At 42.5% G+C, this 20,086-nt stretch overlaps 1 protein-coding gene across 2 annotated transcripts in view; it reads left to right on the forward strand.

Moving 5' to 3' along the window:
* The window catches only part of GNG12 (G protein subunit gamma 12), a 131,279-nt gene extending 117,505 nt beyond the window's left edge, over nt 1-13,774 (forward strand). For both annotated transcript variants that reach the window (XM_010357068.2, XM_010357069.2), the window contains exons 3-4: nt 7,541-7,659; nt 9,675-13,774. In XM_010357068.2, coding sequence (XP_010355370.1) covers nt 7,567-7,659; nt 9,675-9,800 — 219 coding nt within the window. In that variant the 5' untranslated portion in view covers nt 7,541-7,566 and the 3' untranslated portion in view covers nt 9,801-13,774. The remainder of the gene's footprint in view (nt 1-7,540; nt 7,660-9,674) is intronic.
* Nucleotides 13,775-20,086: the final 6,312 nt, after the last annotated feature.

The following is a 20,086-nucleotide window of genomic DNA, read 5'->3' on the forward strand; positions in this document are numbered from 1 at the left end:
ATGGTCTTCTCTCTGTCCCCATCTATGTCCAAATTTCTCCTTCTCACAAGGATGCAAATCATTTTGGATTAAGGTTCACTTATGACCTCATTTTTTTTATTATTATTATACTTTATGTTCTAGGGTACATGTGCACAACGTGCAGGTTTGCTACATATGTATACATGTGCCATGTTGGTGTGCTGCACCCATTAACTCGTCATTTACATTGGGTATATCTCCTAATGCTATCTCTCCCCCCTCCCCCCACCCCACAACAGGCCCTGATGTGTGATGTTCCCCTTCTTGTGTCCAAGTGTTCTCATTGTTCATTTCCCACCTATGAGTGAGAACATGTGGTGTTTGGTTTTCTGTTCTTGCGATAGTTTGCTGAGAATGATGGTTTCCAGCTGCATCCCTGTCCCTACAAAGGACATGAACTAATCCTTTTTTATGGCTGCATAGTGTTCCATGGTGTATATGTGCCACATTTTCTTAATCCAGTCTGTCATTGATGGACATTTGGGTTGGTTCCAAGTCTTTGCTATTGTGAATAGTGCTGCAATAAACATACATGTGCATGTGTCTTTATAGCAGCATGATTTATACTCCTTTGGGTATATACCCAGTAATGAGATGGCTGGGTCATATGGTATTTCTAGTTCTAGGTCCTGGAGGAATCGCCACACTGTTTTCCACAATGGTTGAACTAGTTTACAGTCCCACCAACAGTGTAAAAGTGTTACTATTTCTCTACATCCTCTCCAGCACCTGTTGTTTCCTGACTTTTTAATGATCGCCATTCTAAGTGGTGTGAGATGGTATCTCATTGTGGTTTTGATTTGCATTTCTCTGATGGCTAGTGATGATGAGCATTTTTTCATGTGTCTGTGACCTCATTTTAAATTGATTACCTCCTTAAAGACCCTGTCTCCGAGTACAGTCATGTTCTGAATTACTGGGGGTTAGGATTTCAACATATAACTTTTGGGGGATACAATTCGGCCCATCACACTGGAAGTTGTAGTTTTCCACTTTCCAGCCCCGCAGTCCAGTGAGGCATGCTAGGAGGAGGATGGAACTGCTGCCTGGCTGCAGTCCACTGAGGAATGCAAAGTGCTGGGTGTACTTCACACAGTGTATAAGAGGATGCAGGTACTAAACACTCAGAAACCAAGTATCCTTTGTATTTATTACATTCACATACTTATTTTATCTGATGCTCTTTAACAGTTCTTTGAGATAGAAAAGTATTGTTACCCCATTTTTCCAATGAGAAAGCTGAGGCTTAAATAGATTATCAGTCCTCTCCCAAGGCCTTAGATCTGGGAAGTGGCAGGACGGGAGTGAGCCCAGATGCCCCCGGCAAATCCCTGAATGTGTCCCTGGAACTAAAATATCCAAGGCATAGTGTAAAGGCAGTGCCACAGTTCAAATAGAGGGCCTGGCAGGCGCACCAGCAAGTGCTTGAAGGGGCAGCTGCTGCTCAGATCCAGCACAGTTTTATAGGATTTTCTGATTTTTCAGAAATCTTCCTTTTAAAGTGAAATCTCTCCATTTTTCAAATGTTGACATTCAATTTAAAGTTAGAACACATACACACAATTGAGTTAACACTGTGTGGGGCCCAACCAAACACATCTGCAGCCTGGATTTAGCCTGCAGGCTTTGATATAAATAAGAAGTGCTCATGAAAATAGAGGAACTATTCTTAAGAGCCTAACTCAGCCTTCTCACTAAGGCCACATTAGAAAGTTGTTGCTACCTGGTCACATTACCTTGAAATTCTGCTGTTGCTTCCTGAATCTTTCTCAGTTCCCACCAAGCACATGTTTTTCATCTTGTTAGTGAGCCTAGGGGCCGGCATTTAGTAAACATTTGTATGTGCAAGGGAAGGTGCTTCTGTTTCTTCCCTGACAACGCTATGAGGTCTGCATTGTAGTCCCTCTTTTATAGAAGAAGAGGCAAATGAAGAACTAGAGAAAGACATTGAAAGTTGAAGGCAAGACCAGAGAGTAAGTGGAAGCCAGTGACTTTTTTTTTTTCTTTTCTTTTCTTTTAGCCTGCTCTTTTATTACAGCCACAGGGGTGTGTTTGCTCATGAAAGTTGGCTTCACTCCAGTGATTCAATTACTGGCCAGGCCATAATGACTTGTGATTCAGACGCTGGGCCTTCCTGGTGCCTTCCTCCCAGAGTGTGCTCTGTGACACTCTTTCCATCCCCACCCTGCTCTCCCTGCTTCAGGCCCCTCTTGACAAAGATGAAAATACCCTATTTCCCTAATGGACCATCATGTTCCTAGGAATTTCTAGGAACCTGAGAATTCAGATGAACCACAGCATTAAAACCAATGCGAAGTATTTGAATAGCTAGATACTACATGTGTTTATTCAAATCTGTTACCCATATGCAAAAATTAAAGCAAGGCTGCAGAAGCGATAGCCAGAGTGTTACCAGACTGACAGTCTGCACAGGCATGCACAGACTTTGGCCCTTCTGGGTGGGATAGAATATTTGGTGGCTCAGGATCTGCAGATGCTAACTTCCGTCCTTGTCTAGGAGCGAGAATGTTCTTGTTTAGCTTGCATACATGAGAAGGGAGGTGTTACACAAACATAAGGCAATCAGCAAGCCCCCTACTTTAGGCCACCACGTGTCAGTCACCCCTGATTAAGAACCACATGGTGGGCCGGGCGTGGTGATTCACGCCTGTAATCCCAGCACTTTGGGAGGCCAAGGCGGGCAGATCACCAGAGGTCAGGAGTTTGAGACCAGCCTGGTCAACATGGTAAAACCCCATCTCTACTAAAAATACAAAAATTAGCCGGGTGTGGTGGCAGGTGCCTGACTCCATCTCAAAAAAAGAGGAAGAAAAAAAAACACATGGTGGAGCATTCAGTGATGCCCTGAGTGTGTATGAATCAAACTAATTGGAATTAATCCTTTCCTTGGTACAGTGGGAAGGGTGGCTTCTGGAGTGAAAAGGCTTACCAACTAGGTGAACTTTTTTTTTTTAATGGGGATCTCACTCTGTTGCCCAGGCTGGGGTGCAATGGTATGATCACAGCTCACTGCAGCCTCAACCTCCTGGGCTCAAGAGATTCTATTCTCCCACTTCTGCCTCCTGAGTAGCTGGGACTACAGATATGTGCCACCACTCCTGGCAAATATTTGTGTTATTATTTGTAGACACAAGTTTTTACTATGTTGCCCAGGCTGGTCTCAAATTCCTGGACTCAAGCATTCTCCCACCTCGGCCTCCCAAAGTGCTGGGATTACAGGCATCATCCATCACGCCCAGCCTGGGTTAACTTTTGAAGCAAGATTTTCTAACTTTGATTGCCTCATCTAATAAGATACCTTTCAGGATTATAGTGAGGCTTCATGGAATAATGCATATGCAAGCAATGTGTGTGCTCATAGGTTCCATACAAATATCAGGTATTGTTTACCTTGGAAGCTATTCTCGGTGTAAGAATAAAGCAACCTTTTTATCTACTTAGTAGAGGAAACAGCCAGACATCCTCACCATTGAGGGAAGACCAAAGAAAACCCTCCAAAGGCACAGAGATATTTGGAGATGTTTGTTTCCCCAGCCTTTCTGTCTTGTTCTGCACAACCCAACTGTTGAGGAGCTGCAGAGCAGCTGCAAGTCAGAAGAAAGTCCTTGGCTAGACCTCCAGCTCCTGTAAACACCTCTGCCTCTCAGGGGTCACACAGTGGCCCTCTTTGTGCAGCCATGTGGCAACTCAGCGAACCAGAGGCTCCTTAACTTGAAACGGTTTAATTTTGATCTGCTTTCTCCATAGGAAGAATGTTATGATCAGAAATTATCTTCCTTTCCACTGGCCCAGTGTACAGCTTTTTCTAAGAATGACCATGAAGGAGTTCAGGAAATGCCACCCAAAACATAACACTTTGGTGTGCTGATTACTTTGAACTGAGGACACTTGGGGAACAGCAGATGTAGGCAGAGGTATTCTCTGAGCTCTCCTTATCGGCCTAAAGACAGATCCTCCAAAAGGAACTCAGTTGTCACGAATCTTCTCCCGGAAATCTTATCAACTGAAAAGGATTAACTCAGATCCCAAGAAGGGAGGCTGGAGGTGACATCACACCCAGACAGACTGTTACCTCTTTTTCCAAGGGCTGCTGTGAGACAACTTGTATTAACGGAGAATTTTTGTGTGCTTGACAAAACCACCTTTATTCACCATTTATTTCTTCCCCTTACCTCCCGTAATTCATGTCGCCACCACCCCCCAGAAACCCTGAACCCCCATTCTTTTCTGTATCTCAGGATCCTATGTGAGCTTTCATCATCTGACCACTTTGAGTCTCATATTTGTGGCACTCCCATGTGTACATTCATAATTAAATACAGTTTTCCTCCTGTCAATCTGTTTATATGTCAGGTTAATTTGCAGCCCAGCCATAGAACTGAGAAAAGTGGAGGGAAGTCATTTTTTATTCCCCTACAATCACGGTTACCCCCATTTAATCGACTTCCCAAAACAATTGCTATATGATATTCATAGAAAGTTGTTTGTGTTTAATAAATCTATGAAGGTGTAAAAATTACCTGTCTCCTAAACTTTAATTTGTATTATGGGTGAGGCTATCCCATGTTTGTACCAGCAGATGGGAAGAGACTTTGAGAAGAGAAATTGTATTCGAGTTAGGAGCCTGAGAGGGGTAGCAAAGTAGGAGGAGGGGCTACTACGCCTGAAGCAGAAGGAGGTCTCTGATGGCTTGTTTAATGTTGCCTCTGTGAGGGCAGGAGCTCTGTGCCTGTCCTAGCCATTTATTCTCAATATACTGTACCTAGTAGCAGTAGCACTCAATTAAAAATGTGTTGTATGGACTTTGCCTGGGACCAGCAGGAATACCCCATTGGAAGGGAGCAGGGAGCCTCTGAGTGACAAGGTTGGAGAAAGCCCTCTGAACAAGCAGGTCTGAACACAGATATCAGAATGCGGGAAAGCTGCTAGAAGCCTGAGCTGGCAAGCGTGAATCATGAATTGCTGGCTGTTTTTAATCTTGACTATAATATAGTCAGGAAGTAAGAAAGACCTTCATGTACTAAATGCTGAGTGTCTCGCCAACTTTAGAGGGACCTACCCGAGCATTTTATAAATATTAATAGAGTCTGACTGTGGACTGCTTGCCAATGGCCATGCCGGGTGAGAGCAATTACTGGTCCAGTCCTGATATGTGTGAACTGTTCTGCAGTTACCGGAAAACTTGCTTAGGCCTTGGAAACTTTATGCCCTGGAGATTGGGAAGAAGAGAATGTTTGACCTTATCCTTATGCAAAGGGAACATTTAGAAAGTCCTTAGGGTGCAACATGGAAACCACAGGTCACTGAGAAAGGGTGTCATGTTCGCATTCTGGAGTCTGGGGGCCTCAGAACCAGCGCCAGCTGGAAGGAGAACCCAGTTTAACTTGCTGCAGGGAACAAAATATATATATATGTCCAACTTGCTGTGAGTCAGAGCACTGCACACTGTTCAGGGTGAGGTTGCCCACTTCCTCAGTTGCATTTCAGAGGCTCTGTTAGTAAGTGCTGGCCTGGGAGCACAGAAAGGGGTTAGGCCAGGCCGCTGGGTGTGAGCAGAATCTAAGAGACCATAGGCCTCTCTTTTGGGTGGGGCAGGGATAACTGAGGAATCTGAGGAAAAGGTAGCTACTCTGGGAGTGTGCTGAAATGAGCTTGCCCAAGCCTTAGCACAAGGCAAGGCCACCCTGCCCTGCCACATGCTTCATCCTCCCAGTTTTCTGTACTGCTAGAGCTTCCTTATTCCTAGGGAAATCCTGTGATGGCTGTCACTAGTCTTTGCATTCGGCTCTGACACTAGTGGCGCAAATTGCCCAGGGACTCTAAAAAGGGCTGGTGCCCATAGCCCCACCCAGACCCTCTCAATCAGAACCCTTGAGGCTCATTGACCAGTTGTTGGGGAGGTGCAGAACAAACAGGTAAACAGGGAATTGCAATTCACTGTGCTGTATGTGACCCCCAAGGATAAAAATACTAGCAGCTGCAGTTTGTGGAATGTCTTGGTCCTATGCAAAATACTTGATGTGCAACGGTAAAGTGAATCCCCCTAAAAATCCTTTGGAATATGAAGGTTGCTTATTAGGCTGAATCAAAATTCTGCATGCAGTTAAAAGCGCAATTTTATTTGTGCATTTGACCCAAAAGTTCCTCTGACCACAGAGGCTACAAGCCCTACCCAAGTCCTGGAACTTGGCCTTTGGGAATATTCTAAGTCTGGTAGAACTCATTGTGGAGCACCGTGATGCCCACATGATGGATGCCCAGGAGTCTGGGTTGCTAGTGTTTTTTTGCAGCTTTGTCTGGTCTCAGCCTTTATGGCAGAATTACATTTTTCAGCTGCAGCCTTTCCAAAAGGTTGAGTCAGCCTGAGTTTGCTGCTGGCGCCGTGGAGCCCTAAGACTTTGCTGAGCCCTCACATAGCGCCGGGGAGGCACACCTACTGTCCACCTGCTCCCGTGAGTCATAAAACTGCCACACTGCTGCCAGGCCTGCCAGCCCTGCATTTTCCTCCAGTTGCCACCCTGATGAGAATGAACTTAGCCATATAGGTCAGGGCACCAGGCAGCACTTTTCCCCCAGCCTGCCTTCCTCTTGCAGTGTGCTATTGGACAACCAGTTTGTAAAGCAAGGGCCAGGATGTTTCCATTGCTTTATACCAGGTGGCTAAGGAGAGAGGGCAGCAGGGCAGCCTAGAGGCCAACAACCCAGGCTAGAGAGGAGAATCAATCCACGAACATATGATGGAGTAACAGGATTAGCAAGTGCCCAGACCATCATGATGAGACCAGGGAGAGGTCAAAGGAGGCAATAATAAAGTTTCATTAATTATTTCAGACTGTACGCTACTCATATCCCATTTGACATTTACTGTGTATCTATCACGGAGAGTCTCCACTGAAAGGTTTCACTCTTTCATGAATAAAGACTTCCTTATGTGCCTAACACTTTCAAAACGATTCCACATCATGACAGTACCTAAAAATAAGCGCCCTTTTTTCAAAGTTCTCTAGAGGAGCTCTCTTCTCCTTTTCTGTTGCCAGGACTTTGATCAGCCTAATAGTTGGGTGCAAGAGCCCAAAAAAAAAAGAAATCAAACCTTCTGTGAAAGTTGGTAGCAGTAATATTAAACTGATGTGTAATGTGCCTCCCATAGCAAATGCTCACTTTTGCCACAGGTGCCCTAACTACTACAAGTGTTTGTGTATTTGTTTCCTCTTAGGAAATCCTAGAAAAGTCTAGCTTTATGTTATATGTTGGGGTGCATCGATTAAACTGCTAGTGTGGGTTTCTGCAAACTAAAGATGTATGTAGGTGCTCAAATGGATGACAAACTTAGATACCTAGGTCACCACTCAAATTTCTAAGGGGCATTTTAGTAATTACCTCCAAGGAGCTGCGATGACTGGGAAAATCCATCTATTTCCCTTGAAGTGGAACATATTATTACGAATGTTTAAATGACTTAAAGATGCCTGTTACTTTAAAAAAAAATTCTCCTCAGATTTCAGGTAAAAACAATAATTGAAGATGTCCAGCAAAACAGCAAGTACCAACAATATAGCCCAGGCAAGGAGAACTGTGCAGCAGTTAAGATTAGAAGCCTCCATTGAAAGAATAAAGGTAAGAAGCCCTGACTGGATAACGTGTGCTTTCTACTCAGTTCCCCCTGCTCCTGAGAGGCTGGACCACTTGTCAGAGAAGATAATACCATTTCATTCACTTGCTTCCAGGATTTTTCCAGAACAGGCTGAGAGTCTCAAAATCTTAACTTTCATTTTCCTATCTAGCATGAGCCTCACTTCAAAAGTGTCTGCGTTAGCCTCTCTGTTTGTAAAACTCGGAGACAGGATTTCCTGAGGACCTGTCTCCCCTGAATGAACACGGTCAAGTCCGCTGATCCCTGTGTTCTAAAGTGGGACACGGGTTCCAAGTAGACTTCATCAACACCCTCGTCATTCCTCTGGAATTGTAGTGTTCTAGAGTTATCAGTGCAGCTGAGGCAGCTTCGCATAACAAGTCAACAGTCTAGGTTTCCTTTTTAGGGAAATGAAGCTTTTAAATGTGTTTGGCCCTCAGTGACCACTTTCTGTGCCCAGAGTAATAATGCCAGCTTTAGTTGAGATCGCATAGAGAAACTGGAATGCATTTCTTAGATCACCTGACTTCGAAGTCTTTTCCCCTGAATCCCAAGAGAGAACTAGGCAGTGAGTGCCCTGGAATGTTATGACTAGTTCTTCCTTGAAACTGAAGCAGTGGGCTGGGCGCGGTGGCTCATGTCTGTAATGCCAACACTTTGGGAGGCCGAGGTAGGCAGATCACCTGACGTTGGGAATTCAAGACCAGCCTGACCAACGCGGAGAAACCCCTGTCTCTACTGAAACTACAAAATTAGCCAGGCATGGTGGAGCACGCATGCCTATAATCCCAGCTACTCAGAAGACTGAGACAGGAGAATCGCTTGAATCTGGGAGGTGGAGGTTGTGGTGAGCTGGGCAACAAGAACGAAACTTCATCTCAAAAAAAAAAGAAAGAAACTGAAGCAGTCACCTGATCCATTCCTCTGGGCCTGGAGATAGTCACCTGTCTTTCCAGCATGAGGCTATCTGGGCTGTCCTAGACAGGGCTCAGCTGCTCATTGCTCTTTGCTTAGGGCAAAGAGATCCTATTCTGTAGGATCTCCCTCCCAGACTTCTGAAACAGGGCATGATATTTTCCGTGTTTAATTCATGCCGGAGTAAGGTACTGCCTCTGCCTATGCTGGTTTCGTCTCTCTTTTTACTTCCGCAAGCCCAATCTCTAACAGTAAATCTTAAAGCTCCACAACTTGGCTCCAGAGTTTTGGCTCCAAGCCCATCGTTCAGTTCTTAAAGTCTGTTCTGCATTCCAATCTGTTTTTTTGTTTTTTGTTTTTTTTTTGTTTTTTGTTTTTTGTTTTTTTTGCTGAGGGGGAGGTAGAAATTAAGATACAACCTTCCCTTGATTCACATATGCTTTTTCTCACCTGACCCCTAACTTTTTATTTGGAGACATTTCAAACCTGCAGAAGAGTTGTAACAACAAACGTTTATAAACTCTTTACCAGGATGCACCAGTTATTAACATTTGACCACATGTACTTGCTTGCACTCTCTCTCTCCCTCCTTCTGTCTATACACACATACACACAAAACATATATAATGTCTTTAAACCCTCGAAAGTTATTTGCAGTTCAGGATTATCTAATAAGAATACCTAACACACAGTCCATTTTTGAAAAATCCAGGCCACTTATTTTGCAGAATCACCCTCACTTTAGGTGTGATCGTTTGCTGACTGGACTCCAGGTAAATGTTGGACAGGAATGCTAGCTCATTAGCTGGTGGCGTGTCCTCAGCACTCTCCTGAAGGGATACATGGCACCACTTTGATCATTGTTAAGTTGCCTGGTTAAGAAAGACCTTACCTGCCAAATTGCACCATTTTAAAGGCACCATTTCCTTTTTTTACCTGACAAGTATCTGAGAGTGATGCTTTGAGACTCTGATGATCTTGTTCAAATCAGTCTTCCATTCAATAGCCTAGCATTCAAATACACTCTGAAAGTGTGCACGTAAAATGTTTTCTTCCTTGTTTGTTTGATTTATCTCCATGCTAGGTTTCGAAGGCATCAGCGGACCTCATGTCCTACTGTGAGGAACATGCCAGGAGTGACCCTTTGCTGATAGGAATACCAACTTCAGAAAACCCTTTCAAGGATAAAAAAACTTGCATCATCTTATAGTGGAATAGAGAAACAGCTCCTCGCCTCTTCTCAACAAAGCAAATTATGAGCAGCTCCTTGAAGAGATTTACCTTCAGCTTATTTGGTAACCACTGCTAATAACTAAAATGTTCTCACCTTGGAATAACGGACTCTGAAGTCTCTATTTTCCAAGTTGTCCTTTCTCTTAAAATACCCTTTACTGATTTAATACAGAATAACAATCTTATTTTCCACTTGGTAACTATGGCTTTATGTTGGGTTACTGTTTAAGGAAAGTTGATCTGGGCCTTTTTACATAATTATATACTTTAGATATACAATGGATTCTGATATGTCAGGACCTAAATTACCTAAGCACCTGTCAAATTAAAATGCCAAAATTAATTGAAATCCTAAAGCCTTTATATCATATTCTTTATAAGGCGTGTGCCAGCCTGTATAGTATATAAGGGAGAGGGATGTTTTGTGTATATATATGCCTTTGTGTATACACTTATCAAAGCTATTTTCTTATGAAAACATCCCTCTTTCCATACCATCAGTTTCTCAGTTCCAGAAATTATACCTTTACTTTGAGCTGTGTATAGGTAGAATAAAAAAATTCCTTTCATATCGTTATTGTACAAAAAGTAAAGAGTATCCTAAAGATTGTATTCATTGTAATCAAGTAATGCAGTCATCTCTCCTCTCTTGAAATCTTGCTGGACCTCTTAGGCTACAATAAACTGCACCAAGCTAAACTGACAGTCATTCAATAATATGAGACATTAATTTACAAGGACCCTTTTGGGCTTCAATGATGCTGAGTTGAAAAGGGGAGGAGACCCTTGGGAGGACCCCATGTAGCTGTGCTCCCAGGGCTCATGTTCTCTACTGGATTAGGGATAGGCACCTCTGAAATCTCCACCCTGATGATTGGAATGAAACGGAGTGAACATGAGCCCAGCTGAGAGAGGAGCAGGAATGTGTGAAAACCAGCTGCTCTCCTTGTCCCAGCTTTGTGATTGAGCCCTCTGTCTTGCTCTCTCTGCCTTCCCTGTGTCTTTCCTATCTTACCAGAGCATCTGTTTGCAGAGGTAATACTACCTTCCCCAGCCGCAGGTGTGTGGAACATAGTGAGAAAAAAAAAAATTAAAAAAAAAAAAAAAGCAAAGTTGTCAGGATGCTTAAGCTCTTTTCAGATATCTGCAGTTTTATCCCTACCTTGTTCACACACCATCCGAGAGGCATATAGGCTACCCAAGAGAGCCTTGGATTCAGTGGTACACTCCTTGGGCCCAAGGGCTTCAGCAACTGGGTATGGAGTTCCTTGATTTTCGTCTGGGCCCAAATACAGCCCTCACACCCTTGGAATTTCCGGGTGTGGGGGTAGCCCCAAAAGGAGGAATCTCCTATGGCCAATAAGGTATCTTGACTTTATCAGAGTAGAAGAGAGGGTCACTTCGCACTCAAATCATACACATGGCCTTTGATATTTTAATTCGTCTTTAGTTCGTTAAAAGTAACTACTAAGGAAAGGTTAAAAACTTCCTCTCAAAAAGGAATCAACCCCAAGAAGCAATTATTTACAATGATTTTCCCAAATTTTGTACAATCTGTCCTGGAAAGCAAACCCCTTTTAAAATCTAATGTCTGGGCTTTGAGTATTAGCTCATTTAGGGTGAACAAAATGCATTACTGTTTTTAAACTGCCCACATTTATTCAGTATTTCTCCAAGTTGCTATCTCTTCAGCCTTGTGAATGGCCCTCACTTTTCTGAGGCCATGTGAAAATCACGGCACTGCCCTTAGCCTTGTGTCATCTGCTTTTTCGTTCTGCAATATGCCCAGTTCCCAAATCAATTATAGTTACCTGTTTAGGAGACAGAAAGATTTTACCTCTCAAAGGGTGAGATTGGAAATTTACACTAAAAAGACAACTTCACATTTAATGCTTCACTTAATGAGACATTCTTTTTTTATAAGTCTATTTTTCTACTCAGTTTCAGAACACTAATCTGATTTTCACTCTGATTTTTAACGTTTCTTTAAATATTTATAATGTAGCTTCTTTCAAAATATTTTCATGAAAAATTACTTTTATTATACCATTATGTGCACGTTATTGGTAGCAGGCATAGTTTATTATTTAGTACTGAAACATGCTCTTTTACCTAACGGTAAACAAGTATGTTTTGATATATATCTGTTAATATGCTTATAGTGGTAAGAAATGGACTTGAGGTCCCAGGAGATTTCATTTTAGTTGCCCTGGTCAGATACAATAAAGGCTATGAGTATAAATATGTAACTTCCTAACCAGGTGTAGGACATGTTCATGAATATCAAATCTTTTGATGCTGGACCCAAGAGGGGGAAAATTGTAGCTAAATGTTGATTACTTATAACTAGACGTCTGTGTGAGAAAATATATGTATACGTATATATGATATGCAGAAGTCACTTTTATTTATCAGGCTTTATTCTCCTTACAAAGCCACAGTTTAACTGTCTGCAGCAGTTGGTTTATGTTAATGATAGACAAATGCCCAGTGTTCGTTATTTTTTCCAACTACCACTGTAATGATATACTTTCTCACGTATATACATGCAACTTCTTGGCTTCATTTCCATGAAGCTATTTCAATATATTCAGTATACTTTGTCCTTAATGCTGCTTCTGTTAGCAGTGATCTCTTTCTTTTTTTCATTCTTGCATCTTCATTAGTTCATCATAAATCTGTCCACTTGAGGCCTCAGGACCTTGGCAAGATTGCATGACTCTGAAGTATTTTACAGAAACACTTTTTAAATAAGGGAAATATTTTATATATCAGATGGTTCACAAGTGATGGGTCATAGCTAGTTTTTTTTTTCCTTCTAAAAAATGTCAGGTTTTTAAAATCACTTACCTTATTGAAATGAAAAGTGCCATACTTACCTTTTAAAGGAAAGACCTGATTTGCTTTTTCTCTATTTAGACTGTTTTTGTACTTTTACTAATCTTTATCAGGAAAAAAACCAAAACTTTATACCAATGATTTAGTAATTTTGAGGCATAGGGTAGCTTACATAGTGGAGGATGTGCCAAATACTCTCTTCAGATGCCACCTTCTTAACCAGTTTCTAACTAAAATAGTGTTATCTGACTAATTCCTCTGAATTTTGATGTAAGATCTATACAGGCCCCCAGAATGATTATAGTACATGCCAGTCATTTCTCAGTGAAATAAATACAATACCAGAGGACATTATGGGTTGTATTGCTTTCTTTTATGGTAGACCTGTTAATGGGGAAAAAAAATACATCACATCAAATAGAATCTTGTATCTGTGTGTTAAAATAGAGCACTTACCTGAAGTCAGTGGCCTGGATCATAGCCCTGGATCATTTCCCAGTCTGTCCTGTGCTGTGTGACCTTGGACAAGGCGCTTCATCTCTCTGAGCCTCTGTTTCTCCATGTGTAAAACAAGGGGCTGCAGGAGATGATGGCTGAGAGCCCTTCCAGTTCCCAGATGCCTTGGTCCAAAGACCCCCACCCCTCTGCTGGTCCTGCCAACGTGTTGGTGCTATAAGCTGCTTCAGATATAAAATTAGTTTATCTATGATGTTTGTTCATTTAATAGCTTCTAAAAGGCCTTTTTGTTATACAGTGCTTTTTTTCTAGTTTTATGGACTTGGTTACTGTAATAGTGTCTTGTTTTTAGCCATGTAATTACAAACACATATTCTCTTGATGTCTCAGTAAATTTGCATTTGATATATCATTGATGAGATTTTGTTGTTATATAATATTCTTTGGCTGCTCATCTGTCCAGCATCTTATTAACCATAACACTGTGATCATTGTTTGGAAATACGTCCTATGGAAAGAATGAAAGGATTTACTTCACAGCTAACATGTTCACAGATTTGAAAGAAGTTTCATTAAAAGCACCATTGCTTTCTTTACTGCGTCAGTGCCTCATTGTAGCATCCTACCTGTGTTTTGCTCAATAAATGAATAAAATACCATTTCTCTTCCCCTTTCCCTTCCTTCACTCAGTTAACATTTTCTGAGCACCTCCTGGGAGCAAGCTGCTGAGAGTCAGGCTCCCATGACACCCAAATGAATAAGACACACACCAGCCCATGAGAAGGTCACAGTCTGAGCAAGGAGGGTGGGTATGACAGATATGTAAACTAATCATAGTATCATGTGGCAAGTGCCATAACTCAGGTGATCGCAGAGTGCCATGAGAGCCCAGAGGAAAGAGGGACTAGCTCCACATTGACAAAGACCTCCCTCTGAAAAGGCTTCCAAGGGTGGTGATGTTTGGGCTGAGTGAGAGAGGAACAGTATGCGCTGGAATTGAGGTCCTGGGAGGAGATGAGAGGAGGAGAAAAGAAGACTGGAAGCCAGTGTGCAGATGGCCCCCGATCCTGCCCTCCCATCCTGCTTGCCTATCCTGAAACCAACAAGGGGGCTAGAGAGGCTGTTAAGGAGTGAGGTAATAACTCTGACCTGTGGAGGGCTGTTTCCCATCCTGAGACCAGCTGTGGCCATGGAAACTGATAACAAATGGAAAGGTCATTAGATTGGTGGTGACTTATATTCACCATGTGTTTGCTGAAAGTGCCCTGCCCCCTCTTCTGCTCCTTCCCCCAGGGCTGGGATTCCCACAGAGATGAGGGGAGGGCAAAATCAAAGAACAAGGGCAGGAGGCAGCCATCAAGCCCCAGGCTATGAACCAGGAATGCTACAGAGATGGCCCCTGCTTCTGAGAGCCAGCACTCCACACTTACAAGAAAGGTAGGGGCAAAAGACAGTCCCTGGGCCCTTTCTAGTAAAAGACTGAAGGATTTAAGATACATTGGTTTTGAAAAATAACAACTGAGAAGCACTTTTTACCGCTTCTGACCAAATTGCCAAGTTCTTGTAATTCTCAGTGGAGGAGAGTTGGGGATGATGGATGGGATTGGGAAGGGGTGAGTTTTTAAAAGGTGGGAGGAGGGAAAGTAATGAAGCTGGAAGAGGCAGGTGAGATGTATACTTGGTTAACATGGACAAGAAACCCAGGCCTGCGGATAGTGATTGGAACTCAGAGTGGAGATGCATGTCACGGGGCTTTCCACCTCTTCTGGATATGTGCCATGATCAGGTTTTCCCTGGCAGGAGGGTCAGTTACACATAAACACATGGATATTCCCTCTAAACCTTTTTATTTGGGGCTCTATACTGCTTATTTGGTGCTAGGCAACCGTTTTTTGAGTATTTGTCCCTCACTCCATATGCCAGGTTTATAATCTCTCGGCTTAAAACTCTGACCGTGTCTGTGGAGCCTGGTCCCACTGTCAGTTCTAGCTGTCTTTGTACAACCTGGCGTGGCTAGAGCCTTGTGCTTGTTTTCAGAGCATGGCCATACTTGCTGCTGTACCGCTTTACCACTGTGAGTAGCAAATAACCTTTGCCTTCAGATGAGCCCTCTGTTACTCTAATTACTTTCTCCTTATCTGAATCATTTAAATCCATGAAGGTTGTTTGACTCTAGGCCAACCCTGGGTAAATGTGCAGTTAGTCTAAGGAACCCTCACCTCAATTGCCCATTTTTTTCAAAAAATTTTTCTGCCCTGAAGGAAAATGCAGTCCCAGTAAATTTATTGTCATGTGCAAATAACTTAATATATTGGTCAGTAGATGACCACTGGCACTGTCAAATACAACTCTGGAGAGAGTGATATTTAGTACAAAGAAATGGAAGTTCATAGTAAAGTTTAGGCATCACTGAGAATTAATTTTACATATGAAGCATTCCTATACCCCTTAAATCCTCCTAGACAATCTACTGAATGATGAAAGCAATTAATTGGAATGGTTGACATCCATAATGGGAAGATATCAGGTAAGTCCAAGAAATTTGCAGCTGAGACATCTGTGTGCACAATGATAGTTTTTATTTTTATTTTTATTTATTTATTTATTTATTTTTTTGAGACAGAGTCTCACTCTGTCGCCCAGGCTGGAATGCAGTGGCGCGATCTCCACTCACTGCAAGCTCCGCCTCCCGGGTTCACGCCATTCTCCTGCCTCAGCCTCCCAAGTAGCTGGGACTACAGGCACCCACCACCGCACCCGGCTAATTTTTGTATTTTTTTAGTAGAGACGGGGTTTCACCGTGTTAGCCAGGATGGTCTCTATCTCCTGACCTCATGATACCCCGTCTCAGCCTCCCAAAGTGCTGGGATTACAGGCGTGAGTCACCGCGCCCGGCCTTATTTTTGTTTTTATTTTTTTTTGAAACGGAGTCCCGCTCTGTCACCCAAGCTGGAGTGCAGTAGTGCGATCTTGGCTCACTGCAACCTCCCCCTCCCAGATTCAAACAATTCTCCTGCCTCAGTCTCCCAAGTAGCTGTGATTACAGGCATATATGCCACAACGCCCGCCTAATTTGTTTTGTATTTTTAGTAGAGACGGGGTTTCACTGTGTTAGCGAGACTGGTCTCAAACCCCTAACCTCAGGAGATCCACCCTCCTCAGCCTCCCAAAGTGCTGGGATTACAGGTGTGAGTCACTGCTCCCTGGCCCCACATTGCTACTTCTGATCTCTAGAGCCAACCACCTCCAACCCCTCCACACACACACCCTGCTCAGGAATAGGAGGGCATCATCCGCTAAAAGAACTTACATATGGTCTTAACAGAAGACATTCGCCAAATATGTGATGTCACAAGGGCACTGTGGATCCATAAATTTGTGTACTGGGGCAAGCCTAAAGGAGTCACTCCCTGAACAACTGTGAGCAGTGCTACCTCCTCTAAGCCAGGCACTGACAGACTTGGTCACTAATGTCACTGACCTTAATTAAAAGTTGGCCTGTCAGATTTAGGTAGTGCACATGTTAATTTTTTAACATTTTATTAATTGTGTAGTTTTATATGTATTAGGAAAACCAGAACTAGCACAAGTTGTGATAGAAAGTTTCCTTCTAAAATAGATTTAAATAAAAAGTAAGCCAACATATATTTTTTAATGTAAGTATATAATAGCATACCTTTGATCTGGATATGGAAAAAATTGTCATGAAGCCCTACAATACAAGCAAGTAAAAAGCCAAGCATCCCCTTTGGGAATCAACTCCAAGAATCACTCATGTAGGCCGGGCGCGGTGGCTCACGCCTGTAATCCCAGCACTCTGGGAGGCCGAGGCAGGTGGATCATGAGGTCAGGAGATCAAGACCATCCTGGCTAACACGGTGAAACCCCATCTCGACTAAAAAATTCAAAAAATTAGCTGGGCATGGTGGCGGGCGCCTGTAGTCCCAGCTACTAGAGAAGCTGAGGCAGGAGAATGGCGTGAACCTGGAAGGCGGAGCTTGCAGTGAGCCGAGATTTCACCACTGCATTCCAGCCCGGTGACAGAACCACTGTTCTCAAGAAAAAAAAAAAAAAAAAAAAAAAAAAAAACAAAGAATCACCTATGTAAAGCAGACAAGGTTCACATTTCTACTTTTAACCTTGAAACATTTTCCCATGGCCAATACCCTAGAAGTGCTTTGTTCTAAATAAACATTTTAGATCCGACCTTGGTGATGTAGCATTTCAACATTGGCCATGCAACATCTGTCAACATTTGTAGACATCTGTGCAAGGCAATGAGGAACACTGAACTCCAGACACTAGGCTGGGCATTGTGCATGTGTTCTCCCATTTAAAGGACTCTTTAAAGGAAAGTAGATGTGATTTAAGCCCATCTTACAGATGAGGAAACTGAGGCTCAGAGAAGTTAAAATTGTGCTAGATCCTACAACATAAAAGGACGGGTCCTAAGTACATACACCTAGGCAGATTCTACAGCCCATGGACTATCTTAACATTTGTAGCATGGTTTGAATAAGGGAAAAAACAAACAAACAAAAACAGTAACTTTGGTAATTGTTAGATTAAATAAATAAAAGGTTAAATAAAAGGTAAGGTAAATAAATAGGTCCTTTACTAATCATGGGTGTAATACCCTGGGCCTTAAGAATAAACAGTGCTGTATTTCAGGCGTTTACTATGACTAGGTACTGTTCTTAGCATCTTGCATCTGTTTATTTATTATTTTTTTGGAGGGGGTTGTTGTTTTTTGTTTTTGTTTTGAGACAGAATCTTCCTCTGTTGCCCAGCCTGGAGTGCAGTGGCAAGATCTTGGCTCACTGCAACCTCTGCGTCCCAGGTTCAAGTGATTCTTCTCCTAAGCCCCCCAAGTAGCTAGGATTACAGACATGCACCACCATGCCCAGCTAATTTTTGTATTTTTAGTAGAGATGGGGTTTCACCATGTTGGCCAGGCTGGTCTCGAACTCCTGACCTCAGGTGATCCACCCGCCTTGGCCTCCCAAAGTGCTGGGATTACAAGCGTGAGCCACCGCACCTGGCCTGCATCTGTTAATTCATGTAATTCTCACAACAAATCCAGGAAACAGCTACTCTTATTATTCCTACTTTACATACTAGGAAATAGAAGCCTGGAGAGATCCAAAAGTATATTGGATATGGTTTCAGAAAACCATTTTTCAGGGTAGCCAGTGTGACGTAAGAGAAAGAATACGTATCTTGGAATCAGCAAATGCGTGCTCTGGACTGATTACTATTCATTCACTATGCAACTTTAGGACACTTATGACCTCTGATTCTGTTTCCCCATTCACTTTTTAAAAAAAGATATAGGCTAGGTAATTTTTAACATTTCCTCTAGCTTTAAATTTTATATAAATCTGTAAATCTGAGAGGAGATCAACCCTCTTGCCATCTCCACCCCAAGACATTTTACATTTTCCTCCTTGAACTGAAAATAAGGAGAAGAACCAAAGTCTAGCGTATGGAGTCAGAGGAGGGCATGTGGGTTGGTTGTGTATAATTATAGGTATTAAAAATATATTTAAAGAATCACCTCCTGACACTTCAGCTACTGGCTCATCAACAGGTCTGTAAAGAATTTTAAGGAAAAATGAATTATAGAAGAGCATTTTGAATATTGACAGCCTACCACTAACAGAATTAAGTGAGCAAACTTCTTCAACAAACTTAAAGTGTCAGTAGCACCTTATGAGTTCATAAAACGTAACTACAAAAAGAAAAATAGTCCATTCAAACATTAAATATGAATGGCAGTGCATTTGGTTTATAGAAACAGAACAAAGAGAAATGTATCTATTTGTTGAGCTCCTACTAGCACTGTGGTAGGTATGTCCTAGGATAAACCCAGAAAAGACAAGGATAGTGGGAGTGGGGGTAAGAGGGGCGTGGGCAGTAGGAAATAAACAGATAAATTGCTATGCAATATGGTAAATGCTATCATAAGAAATTGTTCTGCCTGAATGAGTCAGAAAAGATTTAAAAGAAGAGATAATACATTAGTTGGACTTTGAAGAACGAGTAGGAGTTTGTTGGTAAAGAATAGGGAAAGGATATTCTCAGCAGTGAAAAAGAGTGTGTGCAAAAGCCCCAGGATCTGAGGAAGCCTGGAGTGTCAGAGTAGCAGAGATCTTTGCAACAGAAGTATGGGAAGGAGAATGTGGACAACGCTGGGAAGGAAGGTTGGGTCAAATAATCACAGGCCAAGAGTTTGTATTCAATTATATGGGGGAGAAGGGTAGTTGGTAAGAGATTTTTAAGCAGGGTCTTGACATGAAGATAGTTAGAATGAACAAGGATAATAAACTAGTGAAGAAAAGCTGGAGGATGTGTTTCTAATTTCTGTGGGGAGTGGGGAGTGGGGGGTGATATTCACTATTCTTTTATTAGTTCTTCAACTCCTTTCCATTCCAAATCCGTATCACTCTCCTCCAACCCCACCCGCTATTTACCTCCTCTGTGATCTGTTTCTGTCTACCTCTTCAGCCTGCCTTTCTCCACTCCCTTCCTTAAATACTTAATCCCCTAACAAACACCACAGAGCCCCACACATGCCATACCCCTCACCCCAATGAGCTCCTAAATGTACTTTAAGACTCACATCAAGCATCACCTTCTCCTGGAAGGCTTCCTGATCACCCCCTACACACACACACACACACACACACACACACACACACACATTGTGCATACCCATGCTTGCCATGACACCACTCTGGCTTGAAAATTATCTGTGTCTGTCAGCTTCCTATAGTTCCTACAGTAAACTGCAGGTAGAAACTGTGTCATAATCATCTTTATGGAGCAAGCTCTAGCACAGTACTTGATACCCAGTACTTACGTTCTCACAACCTTGATTTTGAACAGAAACTGTTCTGATAACCTAAATGAGAGATAAAGAACTAAATTGAGTTAATGGAAACGGAGAGGGGAAACTAGATTAGTAAA

This window comes from Rhinopithecus roxellana, chromosome 12, assembly GCF_007565055.1.
Source record: "Rhinopithecus roxellana isolate Shanxi Qingling chromosome 12, ASM756505v1, whole genome shotgun sequence".
NCBI lineage: Eukaryota > Metazoa > Chordata > Mammalia > Primates > Cercopithecidae > Rhinopithecus > Rhinopithecus roxellana.